The sequence below is a fragment of the Agrilus planipennis genome, unplaced genomic scaffold, assembly GCF_000699045.2.
Source record: "Agrilus planipennis isolate EAB-ADULT unplaced genomic scaffold, Apla_2.0 scaffold22, whole genome shotgun sequence".
NCBI lineage: Eukaryota > Metazoa > Arthropoda > Insecta > Coleoptera > Buprestidae > Agrilus > Agrilus planipennis.
In genome coordinates, this window is record NW_020438874.1 from 1908979 (window position 1) to 1933703 (window position 24725).

At 33.1% G+C, this 24725-nt stretch overlaps 1 protein-coding gene across 11 annotated transcripts; it reads right to left on the reverse strand.

Annotated features, from left to right (window-relative positions):
• Positions 1-986: 986 nt before the first annotated feature.
• LOC108740785 (coiled-coil domain-containing protein AGAP005037) lies at positions 987-24124 on the reverse strand. 11 transcript variants are annotated; one of them, XM_018475253.1, is made up of 14 exons: positions 24005-24124; positions 21044-21169; positions 20104-20215; positions 19162-19284; positions 17999-18126; positions 17035-17082; positions 15234-15290; positions 12358-12447; positions 10649-10711; positions 9523-9801; positions 9167-9383; positions 8945-9100; positions 8256-8376; positions 987-3328 (listed from the first exon to the last, which is right to left on the reverse strand). In XM_018475253.1, the coding sequence occupies exons 1-14, from the start codon at positions 24096-24098 to the stop codon at positions 2069-2071; spliced, it is 2874 nt and encodes a 957-aa protein (XP_018330755.1). In that variant the 5' UTR covers positions 24099-24124; the 3' UTR covers positions 987-2068. The 11 variants fall into 11 exon arrangements, with proteins under 11 accessions (XP_018330755.1, XP_018330754.1, XP_018330760.1 ...); XM_018475252.1 differs by having other exon boundaries at positions 8256-8394; XM_018475258.1 differs by lacking the exon at positions 21044-21169 and having other exon boundaries at positions 8256-8394.
• Between the last annotated feature and the right edge of the window lie 601 nt (positions 24125-24725).

The following is a 24725-nucleotide window of genomic DNA, read 5'->3' on the forward strand; positions in this document are numbered from 1 at the left end:
GATTGGTTAAGGCGTGAAATTGTAACAAACAAAGCCTTATTCGATTTATAATATTAGTTAGTATGCCCAAAAACATGCTACAGTTTATTAATACTTACCATTGCTTCAGCGTTTCGAATGTGATTACGATTTAAACCATCGTGAAAGAGGTGTATAGAATATAATAGTATACCTTTGTCCGGAATATTTATTTTTTAATCCATATTCATTATTATCATGTACTTTTAGTATGATACAAAAGTGTCATTTTTAAAACCACATATACTTACGTATCGACTGACATGGTGCGCTTATTTATTATTAGAAACTATTTCAAATATATAGCAAATTTATTTTTAAAAACAGTTTTCCTTTAATATATTAAACCTGGATATCGAAGAGAAAGAAATTTGAATTTTGAGTTAGAGAAAAATTCCAGATAAAAACTTTAGAGAAAAAATATTCGAGTTCGAATACATATATATTTTTATTCAAGTTATTGTTTGGTTTTATAGTTTTTAGTTTGTCATGAAATAAGATCAGTCTTACTTAACATATTTTATTTAATGATTCTTTAAATACATTGGCACCTACGGTCATTATCAATCACTTTCAACTGGCCGAAGGGTATTTATGTACAAAAAACGATTTTCAAGTAAATAAGATGACTTTACATATACGGTCAATACATCTGGCGAGTTACATCTATTAGGTTGTATATAACATTTTTTTGAAATACGTCTGTAATCATTTACTCCGAAACCAAAAATAATTTAATTTTATGTAGTATCTGGTAACAAAAAAATATTCGAATGAATTACACTCATTTCGTTATTCGTTGCCTCATCAGTGTTTTAATGACGTATCGACGAAAAAAACAAAACAAAAACAAAAAATAACTTATCCTTGCATACTTTTGCACATAATTTTTTATAGTATTTACAAAAGTGACGACGAACAAAACCTAAAAAATAAGCTTGTATATGAGACTGTGTGTATGTTTTTTATCACATGTGGAGTGCTATTATTGGGTAATCGAACTAACATTATCGCAAAAAATTAATACCATTTGGCACAGTAAATCTATCATATGTATATGTAAGTACCATAAAGATTTAGTATGATTAAAATAAGGTTTTCGAGTCTCAAGTGCGTACAAATTTTAATAAGCGCAAAAAAGGAAAATTAACAGATTTAAATTTACTAGAGGGTGCTCAATTGATCCAGGGGGTACTAAATCATGTGTTTGGCAACTTTGAGCTCAGCGTTAGCACATAAGAAGACGACCTGAGATAATTAATTACTGAAGAGTGACAATTGTCGTAGCTGAGTTTTCACAAATTTACTTGGTATTTGTTATAAGTTTCGATGGGCATTTCGGTGCCAAACTGGATACTGTGTACTGCGAAATATGTGTAATTGGAGTGTCAAGTAGAATAAATTAGCACCCTCTAATAGGTACCTAAATTTGTTAAAGATTTGAATCGAATTACGTAAAAACTATATATCTAATTAAACCGGGTTGGTTAGTATTAGGAACTCTTTTAGATTAACGGAATAAATTTTGGGAATAAATATGTACGCACATTCTAAGAGAATTTTTGTTTGTGCAATCTACGATGAGCAAAAATTGTTCACTTCTTTTATATTTAAAAACACCAATTAGCCCTCAATAAAATGACGTAAACGGAGAAACTTTACACAAAGTGATTACAAGATAAAGTTTAGCACATTGTTTCGAAGTGCACGGTAGTAAAATTTTGATCTAAAATTGAATCCCAACTACATTTTACATAATACATATTTTATTTATCTATGTCGTCAGCAAAATGTGTTTATTAAATGTACAAAATACTTTACAACCAATAGAGCGATAAGTAGGATAATTGTTTATTTGCGTATTGATGTGTAATTATGAGTATTATTGACATGACATCGTTTAGATGTATGTATGTTCGTACATGATGAAATACATATAACATCGATCGAGAGGCTGCCAATAAATTATGATAATGATGATAGTAGTTAAAGTGAAATATGATGATAACATTCAACAGACAGACAACGGTTGTTTTCTTAAGTAGAAGGGTCACAGGATATCCGTTTCGTAGACTTTGCTAGTGGTTGAACTGCTGCTATTATTACCAGAAGAAAGTTCTTCTGATTGCATGGTTTCTTTTGGCTGCATGGAATTATCTTGCGTTTGCTTATTGGCAGCATCACTGCAAGTGATAGTTGAGGTGCTAGGCAAATGAGTAAGAGATCCCGTCATCTGTGTCGTTGACATTTGCAGACCCATTTTTTGGATGAGATTGGACTCGCTTCCAGTCTTTTTGAGCAACTGATCTGACGGAGGAGGAACTACTGCTAACGTGTTATTACCTCTTTGGAGTTGCTGCAATCGGGCGTACTGTTCTTGAAGAGCCTTTTGCTTTTTGAGTAGTTCTTTATGACGTTGTTCTAATTCCTCTTTGCGAGTTCCTTTCTTCGAACCGTCCTGTGAATTGACGCTTTCGCAGCTGCTGCTGCTGACGTTCTGTAACTCGCCCTCTTTCGTTTCTTGATGCGTTGAAAGATTTGAACCGATATTCCTAGGTAACGTTTGCGATTTGTTGTCTTTTGGCATAGATCTGTTTGGTATGTTACGTCGTAGCGTGCTCAGACCCAAGTTTTGCGTTGCTGCCTCGAATTGTGACATGGTACCTTTCTCACTCATGTTCTGTACGTTTTGAATGTGTTGTAATCCCACTGCTGGAGATCGCGGGGGTAAACTGGGCGATGTGGGAGATGCTAAGGGAGACTTTGAGCTAGTTCGAGGTGGCGGAGGTGGAGGAATTCTTTTACCGGAAGCAGTAAGATGCTGAAGAAGTTCGGCATTTCTTTCTGGAATCGGCGGTTTTCCGGTTGTTCGGTTGGGATCTAATGTGGTGCGTTGCAAGGGTTGTATTGGAGGACTGTTATCTGTGTCTGATCCGCTCGGATAAGAATGGAGACGCCTAAGATTTCCTGGTATGGTGCTGATGGTAAGATTTTGGGTTGGCAGGAAGGTGGCAGAGTCCATGCTTCCTTTTCTGCCGATTTCTGACATGGTAGGGGGATGTGTGAAGTGTACGCTGCTATTGGTTGCAGGTATACCTTTAACAGGTATAGCTGGTGGATCTGACGAGGTGTCAGAATTGATGACCGACTGAGTGGATGTTTGAGTACTCAGCGGAGGATGGGGCTTCGAGAATGTTTGGAGTTCGTCTAGCAGAGCGTCGAGTGCGTTCTCCGGACGCTGGCAACTGTCGGAGGAGTTGGTACCGTCTCCCCCGATGACGATCGTCCCCATACGTGGGCTGGTAGAGGGCTAAATACAAAAACCGGAGTGAATAAAACTTAAACTTAAACTCATCACACTTCTTGTCTTTCAACTGATCACCGGGACTTCATTACGTCAATGACGAATGTTAGTCCCTCGATGGACAGTTAATGTTAAATTAATAAAACGTGTCAAAACAGCGTTTTAGGGGTAAATATGTAAATTGATACGCCTACTAGGTATTATGTAGTTTGTATGGTATTTTCTGCTAAATTATTACAAAAATTACAACATTTAATTTGCATTATACAGTAACTTTAAGATGGTCGAATAAATTTTCTTCGAATGGAGAACGTATTTCTTTTTAATTTTGAAAACTAACTAAAACTGTTAGGGTTTTTTAAATTTACATAAATGCAAGCAATTATAGGGACCATTTTAGTGATTTACGTTGGAACAGAAAATTCCACACAAAATGAGAATGTAATTTTTGACAACTACCTACAATGAATGTGATACTTAACATTCTGTATGATAATAATAGAAACTCGTTTGTTTACCTTCACGTTCTAAAAGAGTATTGTGTGCAAAATAAAGTCATTCTCACTACTGTTTACGTTGTGTATCCAACTGAAACAACATCTAAATAAATTGCAAATAAAACAGATTATTAAAAAAAAAAGAACACATATAATCAGCACAGTATGTTAACAAACATGTCTTAACCGAAATTCTCAACATTTTCCTCGATATTTTGAGTAAGTTTAAGAATTATTAATGTGTGGATATTATTGAGAATTTCAGTTTGATAGTTAGAAGTTGTCGGTCATTGTAAGAGAAACAAGAACGGCAGTCATTGTAGAAACATGCGATCCATGCAGGAGATCTGTAAGAGAAACTATTGAAAAGTATGAACTGAAATAAAGCAAAATCATGCATATAGTGTTTCCCTTATAGTAAGGTCGAATTCGCCAAAAGAACGCAACAAAATGTTATTAAGTAACTACTTTCCAAATTTCTTCAAAATCAAGCACAAAGCTACACACTACAGAGCTATTGTACGTACAAAATAAAAATATTACGGTAAAAGTAATAATTCACTTAATTTCTACGAAAAATTAAAAATAATATCGTACGGTAGTAGTTTAACTTAAATCAAAGAGAAAAACTATAATCGGCAGTAAGAATTATTGTGACGAATTGTATACAATAAAATATGTAAGTTCACTGTAAAGGTTGTAAAGTTGTTCGAGAAAAGTGCCCTAAATTTCAAGCGATATACCGGACGTTTCTAAAAAAACCTACAGATTAAGCTCATAATTCATGTGAAGCTGACACATTAACAATTTTTATGGTAACTGTTGTTTCGAAATTACTTTTAAATTAGGAGACACTTCAATTGTAAGTAATTATATCAAAAAAAAAAAATTGTTAATAGTATCAGATTTGAAGAAGTAAATTCTCTTGATTTATAAATTTCCTTGAAGATACATATGTATATTTATGGTGGTGTTTGCTTTCGATGAACCACGTGTTTTTTATGCTGTATAATCGAATGTAAAATCAAGTTGATTAAGTTGATTTTACAAACAATTGTATAACAATGAAAGCTGTTCGAAATGTACGAAAAATCAATAACATTTCCAATGACACCTTACTATAAGGAAAGAGGTATATAAACATGAACTTATAAAATACATAAATATTAACTTTTAATAATAATAGGTTTGTTTGCAACTTATTCAAGTAATTTGATAATTAAGAGATAGAACATGTGCAATAGACAGAGTTTAGTGGATAAGGTCAAATTGCAGTGCAAAATATTCATAAGAAAAACAAACAAACCGTTCATAATAAATAATTTATTGGTCTTTTTTAAAAAGGGAGCAAGTTCCATAACATTCACTGGACGTTAATTTTATGGAAATAATTAATACTGCTTTAAAATGAGAAAGTCGTTTATGTTCATATTGTTTGATATTAATGTATCTTGAATGCATTAATTATACATGTTTTGCAACAAAACTACACTGATAAATATTTCAATGAGAAATGATACAGAGACTTGTGTTAATATACGCCTTTTAGAAACGAATGTGTGGCGGATCCAACATATCCAAACTGTATCTCATTTAACAAGAAATTATTCAATTTTTAGAATAACCTTTTATTTTGTGAATTTGTTTCAATCTTCTTTCACCAAACATGTGTATATGGTCTCATTAATACTCTATTTAACTATTTTGTTTCAGAGTTTAAAACAATTACTTCGTTAACAAATGTGAAAATGTAATAGTTTATGTTGTGTATGCAACATGCAAAGATTAACAAAATAATAGTGACAGAAAATGCTTGAATTCCATGAAATAAATTTCGATAGATCAGAAAGACCAATAAACCATAAACGTACTTAATTCTTTAACAGTTCATAACATGTACGAATTTAAAGGAAAGCAAGCATTATTGATAAACGAATTTTTTACTCGTGGGTCGTAATAGCTTCCTTGAAGTGTGAACTCCATTTCCAGCCATACTATGTAAAAGATAAAATCACGTTTCAAAGGTTGTGCAAATTAGTAGCAAGGTTAATAAAAGAGGGGCGGGGGGCGGGGGAATAACACAGGAATTTTATTATTCTAATGTCTAAATTTGTTGCACATGCTTGATATGGGTTAATCATATCTAATAATAAGTTACACATGGGGGTTAGTTTGATTTACCATTGTGTTACATAGATACCTACTACCCTTTTCCCTGAATTGCACTGAACGGTAAAATATTGCTTCTGTAAAAGAACTCCAACAATATAAACAAAATAATAAAATAATTTGCACTATATTTTTTTCTTAATTCGAAATTAATTGGTATTTGATATAATTATTATTATTGGTTAAATACGTTTAGGGTTTCAAAAAAAAAGTATTTCTACCGTTATAATTCACCTAGACGAAATGGGTGAAAAGAATAACATGAATTTATTGAAGGAAATATTTGATACCTAACAAAAGTAGTTAACTAACAATTGTGACTTTTTCTCTTACTTTTCCTTTACACGACAACATTAATCATTATAAGAGATGTATTTGAAAAGTTTTAGAATAAGGCGATAAAGTATTAGGGTAATTAAACGGATATTGAAAACTTTTGATAGATACACCAGAAATCTGAACGTTATCCTTAGAGCGTCTTTTTTAAATTAGAAGAGACACATTTTATAGGCGACATTGAGAGAATTTAATATTTATGATAATATATTCTGAAGGTTTCTTCTAGCCTATTATTTCCTTAGCTTGAATCAAAATTTGAAAATCAATAAGGAATTATTTCATAAATACAGTTGTACTCCTTTTCAATTTACGGTAGACTCTAGAGGATTCAAGAATACCTTTTTAAGTTTGTTTATAGTATAGGTACAGAGTATGGTGAGTACCTTTTGTGAGGGCAATTTCGTATCCAAATGTATTTATTTGAGGTCAACTGAAATACCTTCTCTACGGTTATCGAATGGGTAACTTACCTGTTACGTGACAATTTGATAAACTGTATCTATTATATCCAATCAATCCCATTTAATACACTGCCAATCCTATTATTTTTTATAAATAAACAGAAATTTCTAATAATAATTACTTTTTGTTTACCATTTACATATATTGAAGATGCTGAAGTTGGCGAGTACAACGATCAAAGTAAGAAAAGCTAATTTATTTATTGACCGAATTTGTGTTTAAAATAGAAATATATTCAAATATACAAATGAAAAATAAACACTACTCAATCGTCGACGATAAGTCCGTTGGTTCAGTTTGACAAGTAGATATTCTTATCAAAAAATGACCTTCTTGATCATTATTGATCTGTACGCAGCAAACGTGTTTAGATGGCGTTCATTATGCTGTTTGTGCTTATTCATATTCCTGTTTCTACTGTCAGTTACGCGTTACACATTATACTTCATTTACTTTCTCTAGCGATGTGCCCCTTCCAATGTCTTGGATGCGCGCTGGTAAAGTCGTAGGTAGGGAGAAAAAAGCTCATTGTACTCTCGACTCTTGCTCATTAAACATCCTTTTTCATACAGTACTTGTCAAAAGTTTTGCTCAATCATGAATAGCAGTGTGAGTCGAAAACAAGCGTTAAAGCCTTTAATATGTCTTCAAATATAAATAAACATCTCGTTGATTTTTTCAGTGGTAAATAATACCAAAAACAGCACATTTCAGCAATGCAACTGTAGTGGATAAAATGGTCAATTTTTCCGTGCAGTACTGTACGGATTCTACGCTCCTCACCGGTTAAGAGTTTGACCGAGAGTTGTCTCCTTCCTTTTCTGGCCTAGTGCTGTTCTTTTCTACTATGCGTCGGTCAAACTGAAGGTCACATCGCTACAGAAAGTAAACGAAGTATCCTTACCCCTTGAATTAAAATAGGGCCAACTTCAGCACCCTCCAGTCTTCGAAATGTAGCGTTTAACCACAAGGGGTAATAATTTCGATATTTCGAGAGTAGGTAATAGTTTCAAAAGTTTTGTAATGTCATTAGGTGAGTCAGGGATTTCTTGTGAATATTTCTCATTATTTAGATGCAAAGTCCGTGTATTTCAATCTATTTTTTGTTGTTTTGCAAAATAGCAAAGCGCTGTACACATGAGGTAAATGATAGCTAAGGTAACATTGGAAATGCATGTGGAAAAACTAAACGAATTTATTATTCAGAATCACCTTCGACAAACAATGATCTCTCTCTTTCTCTCTCTCTCTTTCTCTCCCTTCCGATACGGAGAAGACGATTTAACAACGGAATCAATTTATAGAGATACGCATACTGGTATCTATGATTATTTTTTTTTTTCAGTATCTAGCCAGCGATATAATTATCGGTTGTTAGTTCTGCAAAATATAAATTGATTCAACAAAACAACATCGACATGCAGGTTACACATCAGTGGTTAGTTTCAAGTGCATTCGACACATACTTTGCTGTGCTGTCCTGAAGGAGTCACGGGTGGCGTTTCGCTACTTGTTGGCGAAACCCTACCATCTGAAGACGCTGGTGGAGTCGAACACGGAAGCCGCTGTTCTTGAACGCTAGCTAATCTTTGGACGGAAAACAATCTAAGTTTTAATTAGATTAAATACTTACTCATTTAAGTTTGGATCATTTTAAAACTTGTGTAAGTCATTGTACGTAGGGGCTGCTTATTATGTATTATATAGTAAATGTAATTTGTGCAACTTTAGTAACTTTTCAGAATTTTGCAGTAAGGTGTTGCCCCCTTTTCTTCGTTAATAAGAGGTTAACAACATTTTTATACTGATATTAATATATAAATAAGTAACAGTCGCTTAAGATAAATTTTTTGAGATGTTAAATTAAAACTTTTTTGGGGAGAGCGACATGGAAATTCGTCACATTCAAAAATATATGATTGGTATTCGTATGTATATTTATTGATTTAAATGTATTCTGTAGAAAAAACATCCCTTTCGGTTGTTCTGTTCAGAAACCACTGTAAAAGTACCCACATATCCTTAACAAAATTGCTTAAGATATTAATTATTCTTTTAAATGTCATTTTCTACCATAAAAGATTTTTATTTTTTACAGGCGATGTAGGTATATTGTTTATTATGGAATATGAGATTACGTTTTAAAATGTATTACCTTTTAAGGGTGACCAAGGTTCCAGTTAATTTTTTACACCTTCTCAATGCGCTCTCGAGTCTTTCAGGTTCTTCTTTAAGGAATTTTTCTTCACGCATAACTTTGTCCATTTCAGCACTCAAAAAAGCCTTCATGCTATCCTGAAGGCCAGGAAATCTAGAAAAAGGAATGCTATTTGCTGTGGCAAGAAGAAAGTTTCTATTGGTGCTTTAAAGTAGTTACCGCAGTTTTAGGTCAGCGACGGTTTTTGAACTTTTGCTCAGGACCAACGCCATATTTTCAACATCCGACATATTCACCCTCGTCTTTCTATTGATGACATTGCCACGAAGTTCTTCTACCGAAGCTTCCAAATCCGTAAGGTCCTTTTCTAATCTTAACATTTCTTGCTTGTATAAGTCTTCTTCACGAGTTAGACGTACTCGCTCTTGATCCATTCCTAGACATAATGTAGAAATGGAATCATAGAAAAATGTCAAAATGTTTCAAATCATATTATTCTACATTTTGTTTTATTAATTTTGAAGGAAAGGTTATAGAACAACGCTGAAATTGCGCGAATTTAAGTAAAAACTTACCAGCCTGCCAAATCTGTTCGCCTCCTGCAAGCAGCATGGCTCTTATTTTGATAAAGGTATCCCTTATCGATTCCCGAACGGAGTGGGCTTGAGCCTGGGACATCCTTCTTAAATTGCGAACTTCGGATCGCAAATCTTTTGCCTTCTTTTGTAATCCTCTGAGCTGGTTATACATTTCCGGCGTCAGCTGCAAGTCGCGATATATAAGTCGTCCTTCGTATTGTCCTGGAGACAATGAAGCAGGCTTTGGAGGTGGTGCAGGCTTATATTTGTCTTTTTCTAGTACATAGATAACAAATATTTGATTAGATCAAGAATTAATGAAATAGGGAATGATACGAAAGGTTCATTTTCTTTATCGAAATTACTAGCTTATTAAAGTAATCCTCTTCAAGGAATAAAGTTATGTATTTGAAATTTATAATATTCACATTCTTTAAAAGTTTTACATACTTAGTATATTATTTATAAATAAGTTACGTACGCAAGAATAAATAAGTGCAAAATCGGTGAAAAGATCTTTCAACCCCTTGAAAACACGGTTAGCGTTACCACTTCAGTCGTATTGGATAAACACAAAGAAGGTTCAAATTTAACATATACCTTCGAAGGAAATACGAAACGCGTTGTGGAATAAAGCAGTAAATTCCCCGAGGAATAAAGAAAAGAACTGGAAAGGTGCCAGTACAGAAACGGAATCTTAAATATGCATCATTCCTTTTAGAAAAAGTAGGAAACTCTTTTAAAGTGTTACTGCTCAAATGGACAACGAAAAGAAAAAAATAATAAAATGATCTTTCGGTTTTTTGAAAGTGTCTTCACATAAAACTAAATTAGCATTTTATTTCGAAGAATAAAACGATCTGTAGTAGATAAGACAAGTAGAATATGAATTTTATAAAAGGTACAAAAAGGTATTATCGCTGTTAAACCATTAAAAATTGTGAACTTCCTCTTAAATATATCCGGATTCATAGTATATATAGATTTAAAGTATACGAGGAAGAAGTTTTACTAAAAGCTGTTTAATAAACATGAAAAAAAGTAAAAAACTAAACTAGTGCATGCCTCGTCAGGAGAAACTGGAGAGTTAAAAGTAGGAATAATTTAATAAAAATCCACTCACCCTGAGAGGAAGTCCTAGGAAGGGTTGAAGACTTAATCGCAGGTTTTGGAGGTTTAGTATCCGCTATAAGAGGCAGCATATTATAAAACACTGTTAGTTGTTCCTTACCATAAGCTGGTACACTAGGTATACAGCGTGCAATGTGCAACAAATTGGTAATCTATTATTATTGTATTGTATATCCTCAAATCTGTTGTTTTCCTGCATTAATTAATTTGCGGCATGCTAATTATTTCTATTATAATCGAAATTTTAGTTGTACCTAATTACTACTCTTATGTAGTCTGTAAGTTTAGTTCGCTACTGTACTTTTACTAAAACAAACAATAGTGGATCTTACAATTATTATAAATGGAAGGTGTAAGGGTGTAAAACATTATAGAGTAAATAATTTTGGGTATACAGAAAGTTTTACTAATCTATTTGTAGTGCAAAGTTAGCTATAAAAGCATGTATGTGAAAATCTTATGTTGCTTTGGCTTTTCGGTTTAATAATAGGGATAAAGTTACTAAACTTTGTACAGATTGTATTATATTATAAAAAAAATCGTATAAAAAGAAAAACGTAGAAGTATAATTTGCGCTGTGTGATGTTCGTACTAGGATCGCGAATAGTTAATTCAGGAATTTTAAAAAGGTTGTTAAAAGTGTATTTTGTAGATTCTCAAATATCTAATATAAATTATTAATAATTAGTTATATACAAATGTGCTTAGTTTGTTGTTACAATTAAGGACAATATTTGCTTTGTAATAGTACTTGACAGGATGGCTTAAACTATCTGCAAAAGCAAGACGTTCCGGAAAATTCGGAACAGTTGACAATCTTACTTTGAACTGACGACTTTATGATATGATGGTGACTTTACAATTTTATTTTAGTTAATTTTGTTCTTTTTTCTTCGCAAATTTTGTCATACATTAGATTCTTGGTACAGAAATTTACTACACATATCATTAACTAGTTATTTTATTTACTATCAAAGGGAGATAAATATAGAAAATACTACAAATGGCGCGGTAAACGCCATCTGTAGCAAGATGCTACATTTTAGGATTACGTATGCTCCAACAAGGTCCATTTAAATATATGGATATCTAGTTGCTGAAACGATGCGATTATGCTAACGTGCCTATCACATTGAGGTTAGCTACGCCGGGATTCGTTTCAGCAAGTAGATATCCGTATATTTAAATGGACCTTGTTGGTGCATACGTAATCCTAAAATGTAGCATCCTACTACAGATGGCGTTTATCGCGCCATTTGTAGTATTTTCTAAAACGCGCTGTTAAGACAGCAGGTAAAAGTTGGTCTGTGTTCTGTCGGAGCGCTGACGCGCTGATGAGATCCAAAAAGATCGAAATCGCGATCCGTGTCTGGCAGTTTCGACAGAACACAGACCACTTGGAATTATTTTATTTGGAGATAAATATGAACGTTCATGTATTGTAAAATAAATACCGCTAACAATCGAAAACATTTTATGTAAAAGAGAAAGTTTTTTATATCTGCTTATAGTTGTGGTTTATTAATTTCTGTTAGACACTACAATAATATACATATATAAAGGTTAATTAACTATTATTACCACATAAAAGTTTTAGCTAATAACAAAACATGCAATAAAATGGATGAAAGTGCATACAACCAATGATTCAATTAAATTACATGCCATCCACTACAGCCCTAAGTATCATAGCTGGGTTACCTGCATGTTGAGGACTGTGTTGTTTTGGAGAATTCATATCAGGTGGTTCATCACTGAATGAGACAGATTTCTCGAAGGATACAGACTTATCTAGAAATTTTTAAAATATCAACAAATTAAGCCAATCGAGATAATCAGTTCTAAATCAAAAGAGTACTCGGAGTAATTTTAAAATCAATACAATTACTTAGATAGTTCACTGGTAAAATCATTACTGTATCTGCAGCAAAACGTTCTATAATGTCCCAGTGATGGAAATTTTATGTTAATATTTATCTTTGTGGTTGCACTGAAGTTTAATGAATTATTTGAATTCTAGAGGTGTGCGAACTAGAACCACTTCACCCTGTAGAGGTTTTTGTTATTTTTTTTTGTTCTCTTTTGACTTAGAAGGGGCCATCTTTTTCTACGTTACCTTAGCTTAGCAAAAAAAAGCAGCACATTATTTTTGTAACTTTGAATAGGAAGAAGACTTACTATAGGCATGCAATGCAAAAAGTGCAGGTGTATTAGACGGTGATTGTTAATGTAACATAAATATGTTTACATATACTCAGATTTGAGTAACTACTACCACATGATGTTGTTCATCTGACAAGTAATGGCAGATGAATTTTAGTACATAAGTAGGTACAGTTAGGCAACATAAAGTGTGCGCATATGGAAAATACCACAAATGGCGCGGTAAACGCCATCTGTAGTACGATGCTACATTTTTGGATTACGTATGCTCCAACAAGGTCCATTTAAATATATGGATATCTATTTGATGAAACGAATCCTTGTTGGAGCATACGTAATCCTAAAATGTAGCATCGTACTACAGATGGCGTTTACCGCGCCATTTGTAGTATTTTCTAAAACGCGCTGTTAAGACAGCAGGTAAACTGTGTTCTGTCGGAGCTGCCTGCGACGCGCTGATGAGATCCAAAAAGATCGAAATCGAGATCCGCGTCTGGCAGTTTCGACAAAATACAGCCCACTTCGAATTATTTTATTTGTGCGAATATGATTTAATATTAGTGTGAAATTTTGAAGAGGCGACATTTGTAATGATTCAGATGTAAACAGGTTGCCCTTTGTCTTCACAGCAAGTCCGCTGTACATGGCGTAAATAATTAATTTTATGGGGAAATCCCGGAAATAATTAAGCGAAATAAGGGCTTGAGAAGCCAAAGCATCGCGTCAAGACTTCATTAATTACATCTGATAAAAGCCTTCGCGACCCTGTCAGGTTAAAACGTACATTTTGTCACCAACCCTTTTCGTTACAGTTTCTGAAATACTCGCACAAACATTTTCGTTGTTTAAACAGTGTCACTCACTGATTAAGGGACAATGCTCGCTAGAGTTACGGATAATCTGTTCATAAACATTGAACATGCTCAATTTTCCGTCTGTATCAACTAAAAGGTGTCCATCCGTTCACAAATTTTTAATTTCAATCCAGCGTTGTAATGACTAATGAACTACATATTCTAGATATTTAGAATACTCTTAATAATTCGTTTTTGTTTAAAATAATATCAATTTGAATAATACGAAGTATAAAACTGCCACAGTAACTTTCAACGTCGTGCCGAAATGTCCATGTGAATATGAGTTGTGTTCGTTTTCTACATAGCAATAATCGCAAGAGTTAAATTAAGTTTGTTCTCCTATAAAACGAAATGTATGCTGGGACACATAGTACAAGTGAAATTTCAACGGACAAGTGGAAAAACGAATGGCAACGGTCAAGCGGATAAATAAATCGCAACAAAATTTTACTTCAAGTTTTACGTGTAGATTGTTAATATACCTGCCGTAAAACTTCAAGTAAAAACTTTGTTGCGATTCGTTTTTCCACTTGTCCGTTGCCATTCGTTTTTCTACTTGTCCGTTGCCATTCGTTTTCCCACTTGTCCCAGCCACGTGGAGAGCAGAGGTAAGACAACAACAGCTGGGCACAGCACATGCCGTAGGGACTCTCCGCGCGGCTGCGCATTATATCCATCTAATGCAGCTGTTGCCCTCTTTCCGTCGCCGCTAACTTTGCTCTCCCTCCGCCATTGCCGTCTCTCACTACCCGACATACCGTCCACACCCTCCATGCAGCTGTAACGCTTTTTCGTGACAGAAAAAATCGTAATACCCCGTCACCTATATAGAAGTTTCACTTCAAAATGTAGTGATACTTTTGTAAATGCTGTTCTCTTTATGATACCGATTTCTAGCTTCAGAAATAAATACTAGAAGGAACGACATTCTTGGATTAGTAGGAGGTATCGTGGGGGTGAATGTGGGAGTTAAGTTGTGTTCCTTATTCAAATTTTTGAGTTTTCACTTCCAGCCACTGCGCCACTCTTCCTTAGTTCTTTCTTATTGTTACACTAAATCATCTCTACCAACACTATTTCCCCCTTACATAATTACCATATCGAATTTTCAATTTCATCCCCTTCGTCTCCACGACTGACCGTCAACTAATCCCGACGGGATGTACTCTAGTAATCCTTCTTTATCATCCCTCGCAACTGCTTTAAAAATATTCATGGAAATATTTTCCATGTCAAATAAGATCCTCCTTAAGGATGAATGTATCTTCGGGAAAATATTGCGCCGATAACTTGGTATATATATATAGTCAAAAAGCTCAAAAACATCAAAAAGTTCAATGCAGCTCTGTCCACATGACTGAAAGTACAAGGACGTTTTTGCGTAGAACCACTGAATGGGACTAATGCATGGAGAGTCTATGACAGATACGCAACACCGTTTGAGCTCACCTGTTTGAAATTCTAGCGTGCATCATAAACATTGTAGTTAGAAAATGCAGAGCAGTGATACGAGAAAGATGTCGTGCAAACAATATTGACAAAAAGTGGTTTACTTACGACAACCGCTTTTGCCCAGTTTGGGCGTTTTGTTGTCAGTGCGCAGATATGAGTCGTCTGTCAAATAAATACAAACTCATTCAATTTATTTATTGTTAATCAACAAAAAAAATTGCAAAATCTTAAGATAAATTATGTTCGCCCAACATTACCTCATTGTTCTAAACGAATCTTTTTGTAATTTTAATACCAATAACAAAAGGCATTTTTGTGTAATAATAATAATCCATTTGGTGTGAGAAATAATACAGTAATTTTGGTTTCGAATTTCTAATCCTAATAAGAAGTAAAAATGAAAAATGGTATACTTATTTTAATAATAAAAATCTAATTATCAAATTCAAAATTAATTAGCGAACATGACCTAACCGTTATAAGTAAGGGAAAGTTCAACGTAAATATAACAGTTATTAATTATGATTCGCTTAATGTGGTTTGCAGACTTTAGTTTCTTCTCATACTATTTTATAATGAACTAAAGAAACATTCTTTTTCAAACATTTAACGTTCTTCGCTGACGAAATCATTAGTGGTGACTTTGCTGGTGGTGACGATCAGTCACAATTACATTGGTCCCAGGCAAATCATCACTGATGATGCAATCAGCAAGAAAGACCGAAATGTTTAGACGAAGGCCTTGAACCAAAGTAGAACGGTTTGGTAAGAAGTTTACAACTAATATTATATTTTCATATGGTAAAAGAAAGCTTCACAGATATTCTTGGACTAAATTCCTGAGTTATTACTTTATTATTTTCCATTTATTTTTGTAAATGTTTCATCCATATTTAGGGACTTTTTTAAGTACTCATATCATCATTATCATAAGGTCGTCAGTTCTAAGACTGGTTGAATACGCACCTCTACTCTTTCCTATCTTCACTTAATCTTCGCATTTTCCTAAAACTGGAACATCCCACATCTTTAACTATTTGTGAACAGTAATCTAATCCAGGTCTACCTCTACTCCTCTTAATTTCCGTTTCTAATTCTGCCCTTGACTAGCCCTTCATGCCTGAGAAGGTGTTCTACCAATCTATCTCGCCTATTTCTTATTGACTTCCATAGAGTCCTCTGTTCTCCTATTCTTTCTAATACCTCTTCACTTCTAACCTTCTCATACTTCGGACACGTCTTAGCTACTCTTTTCCGCCGCCCCCATTGTCTATATTTCGCACCCGTACAGCACCGCACTCGAAACATACCATACCATTAAAAATCTTTTCCGAATTTCTAAATTAACCGTCCGCGAGCACAGAAGTAACTTCTTTATGTTGAAGGTGAGTCGACCCTGCGCTATCCTCTGTTTTATATCTGTACAGCTCCTACCTTCCTGAGTTATCTGACTTCCTAGACACCAAAAATCAGGCACATCTTCTAATTTTCCATCTCGTATCTTTAGATATGATCTTTTTACTTACTTTTTCTTCCCTTGTTTTACTTTTATTTATTTTAATTTGCTTAATAATTTAACTAATAATGACATTTAATGATTAAATTATTGAGCTAATAAAAAATTCCTGAAATAAGGACGAATAAAAAATCTTTAAGTAACTTTGTGCAAGTAAATCCGTGAAGCTTTTTTGTATTACATTAAAAACATAGATATGAAGCAAGTTAATATTATGTTTTTCTTTGAAAAAGAAAAAGAAGAAGTAGAAGGAAACTAATACTTCAATTAAATATGAATCGAAGTATATTACAGGAATGTGTAGATGTATTTAGTGCTAATGTAATGAACGAAAGTAGTGATTAGTTGGTTTCAAACGTTACTTTACTACATAAAAAAGAAAATACAAACCTGGTAGTGATGCTGAACTTGAGCTGGAGTTCTTATCGAACTCATCTCCTACGGCATAAACGTGGACGTTAGCAACAACACTACAAAGCTCATTAAAAGTGTATATAAATTACACTGCATATTAGTAACACGTGTGCCAACTTCTAACTCTACCGCCCTCCACCCCATCCCAATTATCATGAGAAGAAATTAAAACAACGTTTAACTGAATTTCGAAGGACCTAAACAAAAAAATGTATTTCTAAATTTGAATTGTTTGGATCACTGCTTGATAAAAATTCATAATCAAGAAAAACATAGAAAGTAGATTTTCACGAATTTTATTTAACACGTAACGTGTTCCGACAAAAGGCCAATGTTAATTGACTTCTTCAGACTATTACTAGTAGTAACAGAATGTAGTCATATTTATGAATGCTTATGTTTGGCGAAACATATTAGGCAGAAATAAAATTTCTGAAAATCTGCTTTCATTTTTCCTAATTATGTCCCATTGAATTATTGACCCCCTAGAAAAATAATGTAGAAAAGAATAATCTAAAATAAGCAATTTATTACGTGTAGTAACTTTGGGTTTTAAATTATAACTCATAAGACAAAGCTGAATACCGCTCAGAAAATTTCTAGTTTTTCTTTATGATACTATAGCATAAGTCAGAAAATGCACCGAAGTCTTTGTTAGTATATACCTATGTTTTGTTCCAATTGTATTTCATTTCAAATATTGAAGTTTGGCTGCCGAAATCTTTATAAATTACAACATTACAATCCCTATCGGCGTATTTACCCGGTTTCCATTCTGGCTGTCTTCATTTATGCTGATATTACGTACAAGTATGTAGACATATGCATAGTAAATGAACTTCTGTGCACTTTTCGTCGACCAGAGCAAACGTACATGTACATTAACATAAACTTCACAGCCAAGAACGAAAAGCTTTCAGGCATGCATGAACCGTCTTACCTGTGCGGTAGTTTTCTCTGTTGCCCGGCACCGTAAGGAAATCTCTCGGGGTCGGAGTTTGTGTTAGCGCTTTTTGAACTAATCCGGTTAGATTTGCCAACTGCCTTTCCATATGTTCCACCCTTATTCTGTAAACATAAGCAAGAAGAACACTTGAATTTGTTGTCGATTCTTTGAAAACCAGTAGCATGTATGTATCTACCTCTAGGGGGTTGCCGCAAAGTAATTCAAACATTATACACAAACTAGAAGATGAAATAGTTTATTATCATGACAGAGATATAGATCCTAGATCCCTGGATGATCCATGCTCATGCATTAAGAGTTCTGACCCATGTGTTAGCCTACTCTGTATATAAACTTAACCAGAAATAAAACAAAGCACATTTAAAACACAACTCAAAATACTTTTTCAAATGAAAATTTCACGTGTAGAAGACGTATCTCGTAAAAATGATAATACAAAACAAAAGTCCTTATTTGTTCAGTGCTACCTATTTATTTGAATTTACGAATTTACGTGTTCTGGCTGTACAATAATTTGATTCTCTTTCGTTATAATAATTGTAAAAACACTTAAAAACAAGCGACAACGACAGTTAAACTAATTTTTATAAGCAGTACGAAAATGCAAAATGAAACAATTCTACAACAGTATGTATTTAAACACAAACACACCCACACAAAGAAGCAATGTGGAGTTAATGGAGCGAACTTAAATTGGGTGAAGATTTTTATATTTCCTGATGCGATTTCTAAGGCGTTTATGAATTTCACTCGTGGTCAATGAAGCTTGAAGTGTTTAAATGTCGAATCTCAACAAAAATGACGCGGGTTTATTTTTTATCAACTAATTATGATAAATTTATACATATAAACGCTAATTATACCTGTACAAATAAATTTTTGTATGAAATTTAAAACGTAAAGGGAACTTTAGNNCATTAGGATATTATATATTAAATTGTGTAATTTTTCGGAACATGTTTTAAAGAGTGTAATGTTATTTTATCATTTTTATGTAATTACGTATGCGCCACATGGTTGAGCAAGTAAGGGTATACTGATAACGAATTTTGGCAAACATGTACAGCACATTTAAAAATTCATAACGGTGGTAAACTATTTCTATACGTATGTATTTTTGTCTGGTAATTATATACCTTGTAGAGTCATAGGGTGGTGCAGCGGGTCCGGGAAACTGGGCCCTAGGGGCAGGACGCCCACCCCCTGGCGGCATTTTAACCCCGTATAATGAATACTGTTCGTCCATTAGCTCAGTGTCGCTAAAATGTAAATGTGATACTTAGTAAAAGATGTTGCATTTTACGGTGCGATACGGTGACGTTGTTATGGTGAAACTTCTAGGAAAAAGTGATAAACAGTTCTTTTTAAGAGGTGACATAAAAGTGTAGGTAGTTTGAAAACACTACAAAAAAGTAAACATTACATTAAAGCAAAACCTTCTATAAGTAATGTGAATATGAGTGAATTATTTGTTGCACAATTCCATTTGAATTCACGTTCGAAATAACTTTACCTGTTCATTAACTTTTTTCGTATTGATGATTAAAATGAATTTTTTTTCATTTTATTTCTCCAGAAATCAAAACGAAATCTGATTCATAAAATCCTTTGATATCATATGCTAATATTTGGTATTAAGATTTTGTGCAAAACACTAAATATTATTTCAGTTATCGGCTGTCCCATTTTAAATTACCCATCTGAATATTTCGTCAGGGTGGCCACCAATCAAAAAATAACCTCTACATATATTACTGAGTTTTCTTAATTCGATTTGACCTTCAATTGTCTTTGAAATTCATGCTCAAATGTTTGGTTACTATCTGAACTCAATTATTTTTATACAAGTTATTTTTTGATTGGTATTTCCCCTGTCAAGATATTCTGGTGAGTAGTTTAAAATGGACCACTTTGTTTTTGTGATTGATCACGTATATTTCTTTGACCTAAAGATATGAATGAGATGATTATAAAGAATGTGGACAAAAGCAAAACACACTGTGAAGCAAAATGTATGGTATTATGCAAATTGGATTAAATAAAAGAATGGAATGTATTGATCATTGCAATACGATTACCTTACTTCTTCGTCTATAACGGGTGTTATAGAACCAGACCTTGCGGAATATTGACTGTAGTATGGATCTTCATACCCACGAGATCCTCGTTCTGGAGAAGACATGTAACCATCTATTAGAATAGAAAACGTCAAAAATAAAAGAGAAATTAACTAAGAAAATTAATTTTATCTTTTTGTTTAAGTTAAACATGAAAGAGCAATGCAACAATAGATTTTGCTTAACAATGTAGGATTAGTCCATAAATCGACATTCATAAGATAAGTGCACAGTCACAGAAGCTACGGAGTTTATAGAAAACAGAAACCTAGAACGTTAAAGATAATTTAAACTTCAATTTATGTGTAAATATTTAAGTGAAGTACATAGAAAGCGTGCACTGATAAATAATAGGTCTTCTCAAAAGAGTATTTACGATAAGTATACCAACAAAAACAGCTCTATGAGTGTTAAGAGTGACAGAGAGTGATAGAGAAATGGACGATTTCAAACTCATCAGTTTCTGAACGTGTCTCCTATCAAATAGACCAAAAACGATTTTCACTTTGGTGGGTAACCGACAATTCATTGAATATAAGTAATGGGACATATACGAAGATTGAAGACTGAAGTCAATTCACTTACGCGATCTCCCAATGATTTGGAAGTAATCTATCGACGCAATGATTTATGACCATCAACAAGCCAAAGTCAAGCAGCCAACTAATACAAGCCATCATCAACAAAACATTTAACAAAGAAAACAACCAAGCCAAAAATTCAGCAATTGACATCTACACAGACTGCTATTTGGAAGATCGGGTCACGAGGTTAATACTGATTTTTGAACGTTGCTGTCTCAATGTACTTGACTTTGAAATCGTCCATATATTTAATGTATCACCCCCTGTAAATATAAGTCCAAGCGATAAAATTGGTGTTGAGGTGGACGTGAACCCACCTGGTAAATTAAAGAGGGGGTTAACAGGCCTTTGAAAGGGGGCGAATCTGTCTGAAGTGCGTGATGAATCTTCGCTAGCGCGGGGAACCCCGCTGGAGTATGCCCTCTGTGGCTTCGGGGGTGCACCTTTTTGCAAAATTACATTATTACATGTAAACATAATGACTACTTGTTTATTTGTAATAAATTAAATAATTATTGGGATGATACCTATGTTGTGCAATCGCAATTGGAATAGGCAATTTTTTGGAAATAGATTATGCAAATTCCTGTCTGTCCATTGGATATTCAATTGTTTACAAAACGACATACAACTAATCAAAATAGTGTCGTTCAAAAAATATTTCTTTATTCCAGGATGGAATAACTTTGACCTCCTAATTAAAATTAAGCAAAAAAAAGTAGGAAACGTTAACAAAATAGGGGCCAAGAGAAAAACAATATATGATATAACCATTTTTGTTTCATTTTCTATAAACCAACCATGGTTAACTTCACAAATTTTTTTTGAAAGATACATTAAATCAAATCAACAATATTTGAAATTAAATTTTTGTATTTCTTTTTAAAAATAATATTCACAAAATCGGTTCTTAATGGGCTCCTATGTGATAGCCAGAATATGCTGTCAAAATTTTATTCAAATCGACTCAATAGTTTTGGATGTGCTTCAAGAAAAGATCTTTTATATATAGAGATTTAACAATGCTAACATTAAGTATTAATCGGTCTTTATCACCTATATGTATATGCATTTATACATATATGTAATAGACATGACGTAAGTATGCTATCAAATAAAACAAATCATTTTTAATCCGTTATTATTAGCGTTACTAAAAGGTTTCTCGCTTGATCGACTATTGAAGTCTCCGAACTAAAATGCTTAAATATGAATGAAAAAGGCATTAAAATGAATTTTGATGGTTGGCATCAGGAATATACTATCTAGAGCATAATTTAGTTCATTTTACTGGGTTCTGTTAGACTTCAGACTAGCATAAATTGCATAAATAAATCTCTTTATCTGAACATGAATTAACAATCAAACAGAATGTAGGAATTGAAATCAAATTGATGTATGCATTTAATTCATCATTACTAAACATATAATTAGTACAAAATAATTGTATTTTTCCATCACTTTTCTTTAGGTAAGCCGTATTTAAACAATTGCACTTATCTGAACATGAATTAACATCAAACGGAATGTAGGAATTGAAATCAAATTGATGCATTTAATTCATCATTACTAAACATATAATTAGTACAAAATAATTGTATTTTTCCATCACTTTTCTTTAGGTAAGCCAGTANGAATATTTAATGGTCTAATTTGATTCATACAATTTATATATAAAGTGGACGAAACGTATTCGTTTCTCCATAATTAAGGATTAGCCTTTTTTCGTTTCTTTATTTACAATACTCTCCATTATGATTTATTGAATTGATAGGAAATGAGGACATATATATCTGTAATAAGTTTCTGACAGTAAAATTTCTCAATTCAATACTGTTAAAATTCTATCCTGCTACAACTTGCATGAACAGTTTTGTGTTTCTCAAGTAGATCTGGTCTTTTTTGCCATTTGCTGTAAATGATACTATTAGACTAAACCATTCCACAACCTTTACGTTAACATCATTTATCATATGTGAAGAAATTACAAAGAAACAAAAGGATAATAAAGGGAAATGTATTCGTTTGTTTTGCTATTGGAGTTCTTCTCATTCGTCACATTTCAAGCGGTACAATTTTCAAATCCATTGGATGTACATCGAATGGAAAATCAGGGTAATGGAATACGTTGAATAAATTACGTTCTTGGTTGCGATTCATAAAGGAATGTGCATGCAATTTTATCAGATGTGCATACTTGTCTATTTACAGATACTCCGTTCTGCACTTTTCCTTGCCAATAAATTATTTATCAGGTAATCTGAATGTCACGCTTGCATTTAAAATTACTCTACATCTCTGTATAAATAATAAAAATGCATTTGCAATTAATTTGTACGGATTGAGGACAACATTAATGTAATTAGTTAAACTCAAAACAGTTGTTCATGAACAAATATTATTCTTAGAAGGGCTTACCAAGGGAGGAGAGACAAGATGATAGACAATGAATATGAGTTGTGGGGTTTTTATTGATATTTTTGACATGTAAAGGTATAGGTGAATGGATCTTTAGTGTCAAGAATGTGTCTTTAGCTGCTCTTACGTCAAACCCTTTGGAGACACCCTTGATCTTTAATGCAGGATATAGCAAGTGTTAAAATAATTTTTACTGTCAGTTAAGTTTTACAATAACTACTGTTAATTATTAATGTTATTGTTGCTTTACATACTTAATATTTATTAACCCCCTCTGTTTTTAAAACAATACTTAAGGGTTACCCAAGCAATATTTTACTACATATTGAACTAGAAAATGTGTTTATTGATAGTAATTAAATAATAACTTATTATTTATTACAAGTCAATTTAAGTTTCTAAAAAATGCTACAGAATACCGTTAATAAAAATCTGTTCTGATTGAGTTCAATTTTTTCAAAATTGACAAATAGCTCCTAAAATTTAATAAATGAATTTATTTCTATTTTATGGATATAATCCTCTAAAAAGCTCGAGTACTAAATTCAAATTGAATACTCAAATTATTAAAATAATTTAAGTTCATACAATGATCAGAATGGTTTAAGTTTTTCCGTTTTAATTGAAATAAATTTAGCTAAAGGTTAAATCTGGGAAGTGGACCAAAAACACCATTAAACATAAAGTCATGCAGAACACATTAGAATGAATAAATCTAATGCCACATGGACCACATTTATTAGACAACTACCACAATTCACTTAGAATAGGTACATAGTTGCACATTATTTATAAGATTTATGTTATTTTGTTAACTAGCAGGGAAAGTTACTGTGAACAAAAATAATTAAAAAAATTACCTGCTGCTAACGATTTCGGTGGAAGGGCTCCTACTGCGGGTGAATAGGGCCTTAGGAGAGGACCACCACGAGGTAAACTTGTTGTCGACCCCATATAATAAGGAGCTGCTTTTCCTGCACTTCCCTAAGGAAAAATATTGATCTAATGAATTAATCAAAATAAAATTATGTTTGTACTTTGCGGTAATAGCAGTAACTTTGCAAGAGGAACGGTACCTACGGAGTGCTGATTATACAACCAGGTGCAATTGCTCTTTACGCGTGCCAGCAGCTCCGAAGGTCACGAGTAGGTACGTGTATTTCAAAACTTCACGCTTGAAATAACAAAGGGCGATCAGTACCGGCTCTATGTTGTTACGCTATTATGAGTGACTACAGATGTTACCTTTCAATACTGATCGGACATAGTGTATATTTTCTGAGGTCTGGATTAAGTTTATCATTAAACTATCTGTTCGCAGATGAACTTACTACGTAAATGCTTACCCAAAGAATATTTGGGAACAGATGTGAAAAATTCAAGTCTGGGTTAAATTCCTTGTAGTAGTTATTCCCTTACCTTACAATTCGTTTATCTCACCATAGGGTATTTTTATTTCGTCATTTTTCAAAATATATTCCATTGTTTTATACATTTTAAATATAGGTTATTACTAATATTTAGTTTAAAATATAATTATCAATATTCTTAATTCAATTTTTAAATGGGTATCACGTTTTT

Excerpts from the sequence above, each read along its gene's own strand:
- LOC108740785 (XM_018475252.1), bottom strand. The coding sequence starts at position 24,098 with ATGGGGTCGACAACAAGTTTACCTCGTGGTGGTCCTCTCCTAAGGCCC. Across the intron at positions 20,216-21,043 it reads CCCCCTCTTTAATTTACCAG|ATGGTTACATGTCTTCTCCA; the intron begins GTGGGTTCACGT and ends CTATTCTAATAG. Across the intron at positions 18,127-19,161 it reads CCACCCTATGACTCTACAAG|AATAAGGGTGGAACATATGG; the intron begins GTATATAATTAC and ends TTATGTTTACAG.